Below are 15354 nucleotides of genomic sequence, written 5' to 3'. Positions count from 1 at the left end.
GGTTCACACTAAATGGAGAATAGGATCAAAAGCTAAATGGAAAATAGGATTAAAAGCTGTTGAATGTTGTACCTCTGTCCAGGGCGGAGCAGCCCAAGAAGATAAAATGCATTGTAAAACATGACTCGGGATTCAGAAGTTGGTTTTCCTGTGGGAGCTCTGGCTCTCTGAATCCAGCGCTGTAAGACTTGCTTGTAATCAGACTTTCAGTAAACTTTCTGTTGATTTTAAATAGTCCTCTCATGTCGTCACTTCTCGTGCTTCCAACAAAAGAATTGGGTTAATTTCTAACAAAAAGCGTAGAACCTAACACTCAAGAGGGGTTTGTTGGGTTTTTTTTCTGTGATAATATTAAGGAGAATACCTTACTTTGTAAGTGTTCTGAGAGGACTTTTGTTGTGATTTTGTGCTATACACAAAAATTTTTATTGCACAGTATGTAACCAGGTGCGGGTGTTGAATGTGAAGTACATTGGGGCTCTGTACATCAGTGCATATGATCAGTTGAACTACTCTTAAACGCTATTTATCAGTGTACTATATGAAATAAAATGAATGCCAAAGTTTGAATGGTGGAAAAGAAACCAATGAAAACATCAAAACAGAGACAAGCTGTAGTCCAAATGTGTCCAGTCACACCCGATGTTGCTTTCTGAATAGGCTCCATGGACAAAGGTCCAGGAAGAGTCCATTTGAAAGAATCCTAGAAACTGAGTGGGGTTTGCTAAAATGCATGTTGACAAGCCAAAGTGCTTCGGGGAGAATGTCCTTTGGACAGATGAAACAAACTGAGAGCTACAGAATAATAATAATAATAATAATAATAAAAAGCTAAGAACACTAAGACACCTGGAGGATGCTCAGTTGGTTTGCTGCATCTAGAATCAGTGCCGGGCACAATCAAAAGGGCACAATCAAATGATTACCCAGATATTCTGGGAGAAACATACTACACAGTGCTAAAAAAAGATATGTATATGTACAGTTACAGTAGGTAACTGGTGCAGTGGTTCCCAACCTAGAGGTCACTCAAGATAAATCAGAGGTTGTAAAATGATCAACAGGAGAATTTAATTTTTGCTTATTTTAAAATGTTTATTTAAAATATTGGATCATTTTGCTCTTTGGGCCTCAAGCTATTACTTAAACGAAAGAGAAATTTAGAGAGAAAACTTGCTTGACAGTCAAGTTAGTTATCATTGTGAAATACAGAAGAATGCAAAGAAATGTGCAATACAGGGCCAGACCTTTATACCATAAAACATGTTGATAATGTTTGTAATGCATTTTGAAATAAATATTTTCATAAAGATTAATATCTTTACATTTTTACCGTTACCAGTATTTGTTTCAAGAAAAATTTTTGTGATTTGAGAAACGAGGGGCCTGTGCCCCAGTAGAGTTTTATGTCTAGCAATGCCCCTCATGTACAGTAGTTATGATTGATGTTGTGTTCTTTACTGTTGCAGTAATGTAGTGCTCGATGAAATCCACTACAATTGAGAAGTCATATGTAATCAAGGACATCACAGAAATGAGAAAACACACAAACACCAAATTAGACAGCTTTGCACCTTATAGACAAAAAAATTGTTTTGTTATAAAAAATATTACATTTGGCTGACACCACTTGAGAGACAGTACCTGATCAAGGAATTAAATGTTTCACTTAAAACCAAAACACAAGCGACATCTAGTGGTCGCTACGTTTAATACATCGACAGTGTGAAATACCGGGGGCGGATCTTCTCTGGGATCGTAACGCTGACTCCCGCGATATTTCGTTTGCCATATATAGCCGATTTTCTTTTCCGTCGGTCTCTCTGAAATCGGACTGGAGACAACATGGTAAGTGTAGCTTACGTACAAGCACGCTGGGTATTAATCCGTCTGACATCCAAACCATCCGTAACGTTGCACATATTTAGGGGACTGGGATTCCTTTAATAAACGTTCTTATTAGTATCTATTACCGATTTGTGTGGTATTTTAGTCTGAGCCGTAGTTTTATCGAATGCTATGCACCTATGGCCATGCTGGTAACTCACGATCCAAAATGGCTCCTTGACTGTAGTCTGTTCACCAGCGCTGTATATGGTCTAGTTATTCGTTCTGGCTGCTGAAAGTAGAGGTGACCTCTCGAATTGGTAAGGTGTTCGTTATGACATTCGACCATTGCAAGTACTGGAGGTAGCTAAGACTAACGTTGTGCATTGAACAACTTTTAAATTCCTACATCTTAGAATTTAACGTTGAACGATTATCAGTTACAATTTTACAGTGGAAGTGGCGCACCCAAACGTTATGCATTTATGTGTCACCAGTCTTTTTTCCCCCGGTTTATTTCGCTTAATGGTTAGCTACGGCTATGCACCAGCTAACAGCTTTTCCTCCACAGTCCCACCGTAAATTTTCGGCTCCGCGCCACGGATCTCTGGGTTTCCTGCCCCGCAAGAGGAGTCGACGTCACCGCGGTAAGGCCAAGAGCTTTCCCAAGGATGACCCCAGCAAGCCCGTACACCTGACTGCCTTCCTGGGCTACAAGGCTGGCATGACGCACATCGTCCGTGAGGTCGACAGACCCGGCTCAAGTGAGTGCAGTCAGACTTAAATTTTGTTTTAAGATGAGAAGTAGTGGTAATGAACTTGATGTTTTGGATATGTATTGAACACTAGTGACAGTTTGCCCTTTCTATAGCAGTCATTCTAGTTTGTCAAAGGAGGGAAAACTAGTAGTAACATTAGAAATGTAGCATTTAACTGAAGTAAGCTCGTTCCAGGCTCCTAGTGTTCATGTTGGCACAAGGTCTGTTTTACTGGGATACTTGATGGAGTTGAGCTCTGGCTGTTTGTGAAATTTGTTGCACTTAAGCTTTTCCACTTTATGTCAAATATCTGCTGTGTAAGGTGTGGTATTGTGCCTGTGATGAGACTCTCGACGGGCGGACAGAATGGGTTTATACCCCTTGCTGAATGTCGAGTACTGAGCGCAATCTGTACCAAGAGAAGAGTTAGTACTTTAAAAGTTAAAAAGATCTCTTCAGCTGTGTGAGGCATGACTGTTAACTTTTACAGAGGTGAACAAGAAGGAAGTGGTGGAGGCTGTGACCATTGTGGAGACTCCTCCCATGATTGTGGTGGGAGTTGTGGGTTATGTTAGCACCCCCCGCGGCCTGCGTTCCTTCAAGACCATCTTTGCTGAGCACGTCAGTGATGAGTGCAAGCGTCGTTTCTACAAGAACTGGTGAGATGCTCCATAAAATAATGACTGTAGTGTGTTCGAAGCAGATGTTGGTGTATCAGTGGAAATGAAACTAGACCTGTGTTTTCACTGAGTGAGTCTAACATCACGGTGGCCCCCTGTGGCAGCTCCGCTCAGGTGCCATGTGCCCTGATGAGCTCCGGGCTCCTCTGGCCAGTGGAAAGTGCTTCTTAGAAACTGTGCCATGAGCCGAAATCCTTGTGTGCTGATACAGCCCCCCCATCCCTGTGAAGGGGGGGTGGGCAGCCATGCACTGTGTTCTTCCGCTGCCCCTCTGGGGTTATGAAGGACCTGTGCCAACCTGTCCTCTTCTCTTCTCGCTGTGCTGCATGCACTCAGGTACAAGTCCAAGAAGAAGGCTTTCACCAAATATTGCAAGAAATGGCAGGATGAAGAGGGCAAGAAACAGTTGGAGAAGGACTTCGCTGCCATGAAGAAGTACTGCCAAGTCATCCGCATCATTGCCCACACACAGGTTAGTTTTTTTTATTAATCCATATTGGGTAATATTTAGCTTTCTGCTCATGTCAGTGATGAGGCCACGGAACCTGCGTCAGGCATGGCGCCCGACACACATGAGGATATCTTCCATGCTGCCTTCCTTCTGAGACTGCACAGATGGGATCTTCATTGTGCATCTTAGGCATAATGGTGTGTGTGTATAGTTTCCATTCTGATTTGTCCTCTTGTGTCTTGCAGATGCGTCTTCTGTCCCTGAGGCAGAAAAAGGCTCACCTCATGGAGGTGCAGCTGAATGGAGGCACCATCTCTGATAAGGTGGACTGGGCCCGTGAGAAGCTAGAGCAGGCCGTGCCCGTCAACACAGTCTTCACCCAGGATGAGATGATTGATGTGATTGGTGTCACCAAGGGTCACGGATACAAGGGTGAGGCCAACTGCAAATATTTTCACCTCAGAATGGTCTTTTATTGTGGTTTTGTTATCTATAGCATTTCCTCAGTGAATCATGCTTTCTTAAAGAACTCCTTGAATGTGTCTTCTCTCCTAGGTGTCACCAGCCGCTGGCACACAAAGAAGCTCCCTCGCAAAACCCACCGTGGTCTGCGTAAGGTGGCTTGCATTGGCGCCTGGCATCCTGCCCGTGTGGCTTTCTCTGTGGCCCGTGCCGGTCAGAAGGGTTACCACCATCGTACGGAGATCAACAAGAAGATCTACAAGATTGGCCAGGGCTACCACACCAAGGATGGAAAGGTGGTGAAGAATAATGCCTCCACTGAATATGATCTGTCCAACAAGAGCATCAACCCTCTGGTAAGTGATATTCATGCTACCTGTACTTTTGTTGCTGCCATCCTACCTGGAAGCACAACATGTGACTTTTGTTTTATTTTGTTTTTGCTTTTTTCCACCAAAAGGGTGGATTTGTCCACTATGGTGAAGTGAAAAACGACTTTGTCATGGTGAAGGGCTGTATTGTGGGAACCAAGAAGAGGGTGTTGACTCTGCGCAAGGTGAGGACAAACTGCAAGACCACTTGTACTGCTGTGTACCCCTCTTCTGGAATACTTTACTATAAACTTTAATGCTTGTTTTCTGAATGTGGCTGGCTTAAAAGTGGGGAAATCGGCCTGAATGAAGGTGCTTGTATATACCAGTTGAAACAACACGTCTAGTGTTGTAAATTTAATTTGTCCTCTTTGTTTTTCCAGTCTCTACTGGTGCAGACCAGTCGCCGTGCCTTGGAGAAGATCGACCTCAAGTTCATTGACACCACCTCCAAGTTTGGACATGGCCGCTTCCAGACTGTGGAGGAGAAGAAGGTGTTCATGGTAAGACTTGAAGTCCAGGTTTTTTCCTACATAGAAAACTCTTGGGCAGCCTCCTCTGTCTAATTTTGTTCTGCCCCCATCTCACGACTAAACCCAGAGGAAGTTGACTCCTGTTTATTTTTATTTTATTTTTATTTCCTCACAAAAGCTTTACTCTACTAATCCATTTAGCTTATGAAAGCAGTTAGGCTGTGATTATTTGGTTGTTTGAATGCAAATTCTGCAGCCATTAATTACATAATTGTTAACTGAACACCTCATTAATTTTCTTCCCCTAGGTCAGTGCCAACATCACAAGCACCCATGTTATTGAAATTTTGGAGATTTTTAAGGCAAAATGTGCTTATTAAATGTGTAAATTAACACACTGCTTTTATGTTGTATTTAATTAAATGCTCAACAGGGCTCTTGAGCCATTAAAAGGCATCGTGCACATGACCAGGATGGTACCACCTCTGCCTCATTCTGAGCCAGGAAAACCCTTGAAAGATGCTTATCAACATGAACATTTTAAATGAGTGCTATGAACAGATGTTGTCCATGTTTCTGATTGACTGTTGCTCTGCACTGCTCGTTACCTGGTTCAATCCGCAGTGTGAACTTCGGGTTCTATTCCAGTGCTACAGTGAACTCCAGTGAGGCAGGGGAGCAGTGCCTCTCTGTGCTGGCTCCCTGTTCACTCACTGGGAACACAGGCTGCTCTCAGCCAACAGCAGACTATTAAGTCTTGGCATCCAACTGATTAGTTTTGTTTTTCTTTTCTGCAGGGTCCACTCAAGAAGGATCGCATTGCCAAGGAAGAGACCGCTTAAAGTTGGTCTACAAACAGCATCTCTGCTGCATTGGCTGTCACCATCTGTACTGTTCTGCAGAGTTGTTTAATAAAAACAAAACAAAACAAAAATGTGCCTATTTATCAGGATAGTTGTGCAAACAATTGCAGTAACCCAGCCGGCATGTTGGATGTGCAGACTGGTCAGTTTATTCAGCAATGTGTAGTTGGTTGATGGGAATCTTTGTCAGGAAAGCTGAACCGTGTGGTGTGTGTGCGCGCGCGCATGCGTAAAATGCTTGATTTTTGGAATTCTTGGTGTGGTGGCCTAAAAATGGGGCACAACACTGCAGGAAAGTCTGATCCAGTGATTGAAATACCAGGTTTTTATTTTAAGTGTTTGTGCTAATGAAAGGAAAATAATTACAAGTACAGTCCTGGCTTTTTAGGCTATTAATGTTGTAGTTGAGGTAGAGCAATTACTAGCTTGGGCGTTATCCTGTATTTATCTGCTTAATTTCTCAGAAAAATTGGTGAGATGTATGAGCAAAAACAGATTTTAAATTGTCAGGCTAATCATTGGGCCTTGTTTGGCTCTATTTCAGGAAGGAGAAATGGCAAATCCTAACTTTAAAGAAACTATCCAGTTCTCATGGTGGCATGGCTCTAGTGGTTGCCTATTGCAGTAGTTAATTTGTCACCTGCTTCCCTCACATCTCCCCAGTGATCCAAACCAATGGTGTTTGCTCTCATCCTCAACTGCAACAACAGCTATCCCCTTTTCCCCACCACATTCAGCCTGCAGGTCCTGATGGAGTTGATCCCAGAACTGTGATGCCCTGTGCTGAACAGTGGTGTAGCAAATATTGGGATATGTATGTGTGTATGCAATGGTGGAACAAGTACTCACATTCCTTGAGTAAAAGCAGTACACCTGTGTAAAAATACTCTTACAAGTGAAAGTTATGCATTTAAAAAATTGAGTATAAAAATATTGGCACCAAAAACAAAGTACTGAGTAAGAGTACTATGCAAATTTTAATATTTCACTTTCCTCTATCACAATATATTCTAACTTCTGGTGTATTGTGTACATCACATTTAATGTTGCAGCTGGTAAAGGAGGAGCTAGTTTTAACTACATTGTATGTTTAATTTGAATTATTGCTAAGTAGCTTGTGAATTTTCCACCATAAATCAGTGAAGTCAATTTTTTTTGTATTCATCTGGTTCTGAAATGTAACTGAAATTATAAAACTAATGTAGTGGAGTAAAAAGTGCAACATCTAATAAGTATAGATACTTAAATTGTAGTTTAAGTACCTGATTAAATGTAATTAGTTGCTTTCCACCACTATATGTTTACTGTTTATGAAGTCTTCTGTTATCTGTCCTGTGATAAAAAAAAATACACATATGTAGCTCAAATGAGGCTGAAAAGTAAATGCAAAATTCAATTAAGATGCAGACAGGCACACTTCTCACAATAAACGGAATCAGCTTTATTGGCCAGGTGTGTTGGACACACGGAATATGACTGGTACAGTGGCTCTCTATGTGCATGTACATACATATCCCCATGCAAGGCAACAGCAAGGGCCAAGTAAACAATATACTAACATAAGGCTGTTTAGTATAACAAAATAAACAGGCAGTAAACAATGCATACAGACAAAGGAATACTCATTAGGAAATGAGATAAAAATAGAGTACTTAAAAACAGAGACCTGTACGAATCTATATAATCTGTACAATGTATATTTACAGGTGTTGCACTGAAGGTTATTGTCCAGTCACGCTGTCATGGGTTAAGTGTTCATCAGAGTGACGGCCTGGGGGAAGAAACTGTCCCTGTGCCTGGTTGTCTTGGCGCACAGTGATCTGTAACACCGTCCAGAGGTGGGGAGTTCAAACTGATTGTGTTCAGGGTGTGAGGGGTCAGCAGTGATCCTCTCTGCCTTCCTTTTGACCTGTGAGGTGTACAGGTCCTCCATGGAGGGCAGGCTCACACCAGTGACCTTTTCTGCAGCCCAGACTGTTCGCTGAAGTCTGTACTTGTCCTGTTTGGTTGCTGAGCCAAACCAGACAGTGATGGAGGTGCAGAGAACAGACTCGATGATTCCTCTGTAGAACCATATCAGCAGCTCCTGGGGCAGGTTGAACTTCCTGAGCTGGCACAGGAAGTATATCCTTGATGATGGTCCTGATGATGGATGTCCACTTCAGGTCCTGGGAGATAGTGGAGCCCAGGAACTTGTAGGACTTTACTGTTGATATAGTGTGCTGCTGAGTATGGTGAGGGGGGGGTAAGGTGGGAGGGCTCTTCTTGAAGTCCATTGTCATCTCCACTGTTTTCTGAAGTAAAGTGATCAAAAAGCGAGAACATTTAGTTCAGTTATTGAAAAATCTGCTGGTCTATAACGTTGAGTTCTATTTTATAAGATCAGTATGTTTTTGTATACATTATAGAGTAATGAAATGTAGTGGTGCATGTGATGGAGATACTCAGTGACAACATGAGTACTTCAGATTTGTACTTGAGTAAATTTAGACTACATGTAAAAGTTTTATCTGCTCACTGAGTTTGTTAAACGTGATCAGCCTCTGAGTGCAGTCTCCTGTCGGCATCAGCTATGATAAGAGCAGCCGCCTATGCACAACTGATGGACAGTGAGACACTTGATTTAGCTAACATTGCATGTTTCCACTGGCTATATGTGTCCTTGAGCTGTAAGGCTTGTATTTGGCTGACCTCAGAACTCTAGCAGTCACAGTACAGTAATTAAGCCCCAGCATAATCCATTCTATCTCATCACTGCCAAAACTAAAACCTGCACTTCAGCAGGTAATTAGCAAGACCCTGAAAAGGCTCCACGGACCATTCAGATGTCCCGCAAAATGCTGTTGTGAAGCATCACTGCATAATATTCAGCACTCTTTGCAGAAATGTGAATTTCTTGTAAGAATATTCAAGGTCCCACCTATCTCCCATTAACCTGCAGTCAAGGGAGCTGAAGGACGATTGTTCTCTGCTGAGCAGCGTTTCAAGAATCTGACATTTTTCTCTACCAAAGCAGTTCTACAGGGAAGGAAAAATAACCTCTACAGGACAGATATGACAAAACGAGCCCCAAAAAGGCAGCACATGACATGCACATGGACAGTAGTGCAAATGACCAACAGCAGCAGATACAGCAGATTTACATGTAATACAGATTTACATACAGCAATGCCCCCTCCCTGTTAAATGTGACAGTTAATGGTCCAGAATTATGCCATTAATTGTCCCCTGTGTCCCATTCAGGTGAGGTGAGGTGTCCTAGTAGGCGCTGTCTTTATGACCCCCGTGCATCTGCTCAAACAATATCTCTGTGCGCTTTTCATAAAGGCCTGTTCGCATCGTTCCACCCTATTAGTCTGTCCTTCGTCATCTCCAATGAGCTATCCCCATGGCCAGGGACAAACAAAGCAAGGGCAGGTTAGAGATATTTGATTCTGGGACCACGGAGGATGTTCTGTTAAAATAAGTGAAAATATGTTACGACTCAAACGTAAGATATCAGTTAATAGCTGCTATGTGTAACTCCAAATACATGCAACTGAGACTTGGTTTTATGGTTCAGGTTAGATATTAGGGTTAGGCATTTAGGGTAAGGGGCTAGGGAATGCATTATGAACAATGAGTGTCATCACAAATATAGAAGTATGGGTGTGTGTGTGGGTGTGTGTGTGTGTGTGTGTGTGTGTGTGTGTGTGTGTGTGTGTGAGCTATCATACATCCTGAGGTAGCAGCTGTTGCTAGTGGGACAGCAGCCAGGTAACCAGGGTGCATGCTGGGACAGCAGAGAGGAGGGCCAAGTGTTTGATTTATGTGAGTGTGTGAGAGTGTGAGCAGTTGCTTTGTGTATATGTAGTAGGTGTGTGCATCTGCGCGTCCTGGCATCGCTGTCGGCCTGCTGGCACAGAAACAGCGGTGGGCTGTCCTGCAGAGTGAGGGAAGTGGCAGGGTTGTGCTGTGGCGTGGCGTCTGACAGGAGGACAGACTGTCGGAGGGGACGGCCACACACTTAGGACCATTACTACACAGGACGGAGGCCACAGGCTCCTGATTCAACAGTGGCTACTGTATCTGACTGCTTGATAGGACGTTGTTCTGCCTGGACTGGGCTGAATTTAGAGCTGAAATGATCACATTTTGTTAATTGATGAATTATTTAAAGGCCATAAAAACCTTTTGTCTCACTCCTCTCCTTACAGTTCATCAGTTGAGATATTTATGTTTTTATATTTTCGATTTTGCTTTTCTCGCTGATTTGACCAAGATGGTGCCACATACTTATCTGTACCAATCAGGATTTAACAACATTTGTTTGCTTATGTCAGTCAAATCTGATTAAATCACACCCACACAGTTCTGATAATGCAGATTAACTGAGCTTTGATAATACCTGTAGATGTTCTTTCCCAAACACTAGCTTTGATTGTTGCATAATAAGTCAGTAATATTTAAGATTGTGGACAAATACAATTGACAAGCCCCAGTCATTCTAATTTTTTGCACCACAAGCCCTCAAAAGTCTGACCTGCATTTAAGATGTGACACATTTCAGTTAAATTTTGAAGGGAGCATTCTCAAGAAAATTGTTTAAGTAACAAAAACCAAGCAGGAGTCGAGCTGTAAACGGGTGGGAATCACTAACAAAGGCATTTTTTCTTTCTCTTGGGCTTCAAATGATGCTTATGTGTCTCTTGGCTATTTTGGATTGCACTGTAAACACTACTAACTAAAGCTGTATAGTATCACAGAGGAGTCAGAAGTCCTCCTATGTCTGGGTCTCTGTAGATGACAGTGAATCTGCCAGACTGCAGCTCCTGCACCCCTGCACTGTGGCATCAGTATTCCAGGCCCGTTCATGGACACAGCGTTCCCTGAGCTGACACTCGGCAGCCCTGCACCCTGTCTCTCGTCACACCACCAGAGGGCAGAGCACGGCGCCCCATTCCCTTCACGCATCCCAAAGCACTTTGTGTGCCACTTCACTTCATCCTCTTTATCTCTCTCTTTTTTAAACTCCCCTCTATTCAGAGCTGGGTTTAAAAGCTTCAGATGATTTGTAAAGTAGCAGTGACATAGCTCTGACTCCTCTTTAGTCTATTTTTTTTTAATGTAGGAAATGACAAAGCTTCATACTGCTTGTATCAGCAGTGGGGGAGATGTGAATGTGTCATTTCAGACTATGTTTGCTCCAGTGATTTATTTTCTTTTTCAGCAGGCTGACCATGCTTATAGCTCTTTGTTGCCATTCAACTCTGCATGACCCAAAAATAACCTGGGGTGAGCGCAGTCAGCAACTGTTCTCTGGTCAGCACAAACAACAGCCTCTCTCTTTTACATGCACACACACACACATAGGCATGAACATGCAGTGTTTGCATGGACAGGAGAAAGATAAACATTCCTCTGTACAGACATTCACACACACACACACACACACACATTTCAAGTTGTATATACAGTATGTTTCCAGAGCAGTAATCCATGGAGAATGATTGTGAACGCTGCAGCCAATTTTCAGTGACTTCAGGTTTTGCTTTGGACTTTGAGTGACCACACAGCTTTCATGGGTCCCAGAACGTTGTCCGGTAAAACCAAAGAAAGCTTATTAGTTGGGTTGGTGTGAGGTTATGTAACCCGGCAGGCTGCTAGAGCCAGCTTGGTCAGAGAAGGAGAGAGAGTCAGTGTGTTTGCAGTAAATACAGTGTGTTCCTCAGGCCTCATCTTCTCACATTGCCACCCATCCAAATACCCGCTCCACTGACCCCCAATACCACTTCACACTGCACAGGAGAAGGAGGGAGAGAAAGAGTGAACTGAAAGGAGGGTGAAGAGGAAGAATAAGGTGTCAGCTTTGGAAACCACCTGTACACTACGTGCACAGCATCAAATAGCAGTGACTGGTAAACATAGTGGAATTAAAAGAGTGAATACTGGACACACAGCCATCACGTGGCAGAAAACACAAATCCAAATGAAAGCTAATATTGCTCCATATCTCCTGGGTGTGTTAATATGCGGCTGTTTGTTAACACCTTAACAGACAGTGCAGAAGATGGATTTCCTCTGCCTCTTGTCCCTTTTCTCTTGTCCTTTTTCCAATAAATGACACTTTGCGCCCTAACAGACCATGGCAATATGTCCTCTGAGCATCATGGGGCCCCGGTCAGGCTGCATGGTGCTGTAGCTGTGGGTGGAGCTATCATCAGTATTGGCGCTGGGAGCTCTTGCCCTGACTCTTCCTAACATCATGGTGCAGTTTCCAACTTTGTTGTCCTGCCAAGAACACACTGCGCTGATTCTTCAAGGGTATGCCTCTCTTCCTCTGGATTGCTGCACCCCTCTATGAGGAACCAGAGGAAGAGGAAGAGGAGGGTATGGTTCTATATCTCATAAGTACATAGTCAGGAGCTAGATGGAACATAACACAGATCAACGTCACTTACAAAAGACCATTTCTGCTTGTTTTGTGTTGTTTTTCACCACTTCAAAGGTGTCTGCTCAGACATCTACTGCACATGACTTCAGATGTTACTATATCAATTTTCAGAGGAGTGTTAGCAGCTCTCTCTTGCTCTTAATTAGTTTTTTAGGGAAAGTTATACTCAAGCAACCCCAGATTAAATTGTGTAAGACACTGATACATGTTGCCAAACCCTGAATCCTTTCTTTAGGTTTCTCATTACAGTAATGGTTATTTAAAAAACCAAACAAAAACCACGGCATTTCACAAATGAATTGCTCAATGCCTGTTAATGTGGGCAACTATCGATTAAGGAAGTTGGTTAAACTTGCATCCCAGAGTATTACAGTGGATGTATTTTTGTACGTTTATGAATCTTTCACTGCTTGCTGACTGGCAGGTCCAATTCACAGTGAAATATGTGATAAGACATCATGTTGAAAAAGTTATGAGAGAAGACAAGGAGACAAAATGGGAAGGAGATGAGGAGAGGGGATAAAAACTGATTCATTCATTCCTAAAACATATTAAGGATGTGACTTTCAGACAGTTGCTTATGAGAAAACAACAGGATCTCTAAGCTTCCTCCCCAACACACACACACGTTCACTTAAGGCAATCCAGGCTTGTAAAATGACTTCTTTATATAAATTCTGAATAAAGATGGCTATATGTTTAAAAAAACACACTATTCATTTGGACTGCTAAGGTTGACATATTTCCCTTCAAATTTATGGAGAGCGGCCTATGTCAGTGAATTCACATAATGGCAAACCAGGATGTCAGCACCTTTTTTTTAATAGAAACCTTTCTCTCCACTCCCTTATTGATAAATCTGATGTCCTGTAAACCTTTCTAGAGCTAGAGTGTTTAGCATGAATAATATGCATACAGTTATACTGGACTCTGTTTATTCTGTAAATCCACTGATTTTATTGTTTAGTCCTGTTCTTCCAATACCCCTTTTTGCATTCGGCTCCCCCTCCACCACACATACATAAAACACACCATGGGCCTGAAGAATGTCTCATTAATAAATTTGCATGGTGTATCTGCTTTAGCGGCATAAGTGTGCGCATCTTCACACACAAACCAACACTCACAGTCGAATGTTAGCCACTGAAAGCAAAGCTTTTTAGGTTGTTTGTGTAGAAAGGTGTCAGGCGTTGTCTTTACTGGCAAGCTGCCAGTAGAATACATCTGCTAGTGTTATGCCATGTCCTAGAAAGATGCCACGGCTGTCTATGTCTTACATGCTGCCTTTTTCACTTTTAAGAAGGAGAAAGAGAACGTGTGCTCACTGGTGTATAGAAGAGCTGTGTCTGTACAGCAGAAGTCAAGTGAAATTTTATTTTACACATACAAAATAATTTTTTAGAACAACAGTTTGAGAAAACAATCTTATCTCAGGATCAACTTACTCTTATTGGATCTACGCTAACCACATGTCATGGCTTTTATCAGCAAACAGATGTAGTATCTGTCATGTAGTTTTCATATGGGGCCAGTTGTTCAGAAGTAATCCGATCAGATTTTGTTTTTTGGAGTGGATCAAATCCGGAAACTGGTTTGTTCAAAAGGAAAATCAGACACTTGATATCATACTAGATTATATAATCTAGTCCTGGTTGTCATCTGGATCAAATCTTCAATTTGTGCTGTGATCCAAAACATCAGGATTATCCTGATCCCAGCAGATAAGTGGATTCAGGTACAAAATGCAATAAAACTTCAAAATTGGTCAAATAATACAATAATATACAATTTGTTTCATGCAATATATAAATGCATTTATATTTTGCAATTCAATTGTGGAATCTTTGAAATGATAAAGAAAATACAGTAAATAAAACAGACATTAAGCCTTTCAGTATAGTAAGCCAAAGCCAGACTTGATGTCCGTCTTCTAAAAGATGAACTTCAAAGATCAGGTCTCTCCACAAATGAAGACCTTTACATTTAATCCATTATTGGACATTTAGTCTTTTCATGATTTAAAACACATGTTCTAAATATCCACAAGTCTGTGAATAGTGTTTATGTGGTTTTTGTAGGTCAGATGAGGGGTCTGACTGTTTAAAAGAAATTAAAAATGGAAGAGGATGTTTGTATTGTTTTATTATACTGTTTTCAGTTGAAACAGATAACAGAGTGACCCCACGCTGGCCAGTTTACCTGTTGTTCCTTATATAGCTAGTTGCCTACAGTGTGATATATAGCTGGTCATCTTAAAAAGTTTCTGTCTGGATAAGGGTGATCTAATCCAATGTTACCTTGAAAACCCAGCACAAAAGTAGAGGCTTACCTGATCCTGTATAGCAAAACATGGGCTTTCCAACTCCGGATCACTTTGATCCAGATGAAACATTTTGAACAACTGGCACCTGGTCAAAGCTTAACTGACACAACAGCTGAAGGACTAAATGAAAACAGATGAAAGCTGTGAAAAAGTGAGTAAGTGGACACTTGAGTTCAGATTATATTGTCTAATTTATTTTTTCGGACCCTCTGAGATTTGATATTTTCTTGTGAGACACTGGGTTCGCTCATCTCTTTCAAATTGAACAATCTGAGAGTAGGAAATCACTATTTTTGTTCAACTGCTCATGACTCATGTGCACACTGAGACCGAAACCTGTAAGGAGGGGTCACAAGTGCTTCATTTTAAGTGTTTAGAAGCCAAGAAAGATGGGAACTAATGTTCCGTTCCACAGTGTACCATAACGACAAACAGTAAACTCTCAACTTTCAAAATAAAAAGGTGTGCTGTGTGCTGTATCACTGGTAGACAAGTGAAACAAAACAAAACAAAAACAAACAAACAAAAAAATGCTGTTACAAACACACAGTGAAACATGGTGATTTGTTCCCCCTAGGGCTCGTATTTTATTCATCGGGACTTGATGCATCCAAGTATAGGATCATATGGTTTTGGCACCTTTAAAGTTTTCATTTTCAATTCGAACAGCACATTAAAAATCAAAAGAAAAAATGACTAAGGCTGTGTGAGTC

At 41.8% G+C, this 15354-nt stretch overlaps 1 protein-coding gene across 1 annotated transcript; it reads left to right on the top strand.

The window, feature by feature from the left end:
• Positions 1 to 1754: 1754 nt before the first annotated feature.
• On the top strand, positions 1755 to 5956 carry rpl3 (ribosomal protein L3). Its single transcript, XM_020605537.1, has 9 exons — positions 1755 to 1848; positions 2399 to 2591; positions 3076 to 3244; positions 3602 to 3737; positions 3962 to 4148; positions 4272 to 4534; positions 4639 to 4734; positions 4933 to 5052; positions 5820 to 5956. Exons 1-9 carry the CDS (start codon positions 1846 to 1848, stop codon positions 5862 to 5864), a joined length of 1212 nt encoding a protein of 403 aa, XP_020461193.1. The 5' UTR covers positions 1755 to 1845; the 3' UTR covers positions 5865 to 5956.
• Positions 5957 to 15354: the final 9398 nt, after the last annotated feature.

This window comes from Monopterus albus, unplaced genomic scaffold (assembly GCF_001952655.1).
Source record: "Monopterus albus unplaced genomic scaffold, M_albus_1.0 scaffold70.1, whole genome shotgun sequence".
Lineage (NCBI taxonomy): Eukaryota > Metazoa > Chordata > Actinopteri > Synbranchiformes > Synbranchidae > Monopterus > Monopterus albus.
The sequence above is the reverse complement of the archived record's forward strand: the minus strand, read 5'-3'. Positions and strand labels throughout refer to the sequence as shown.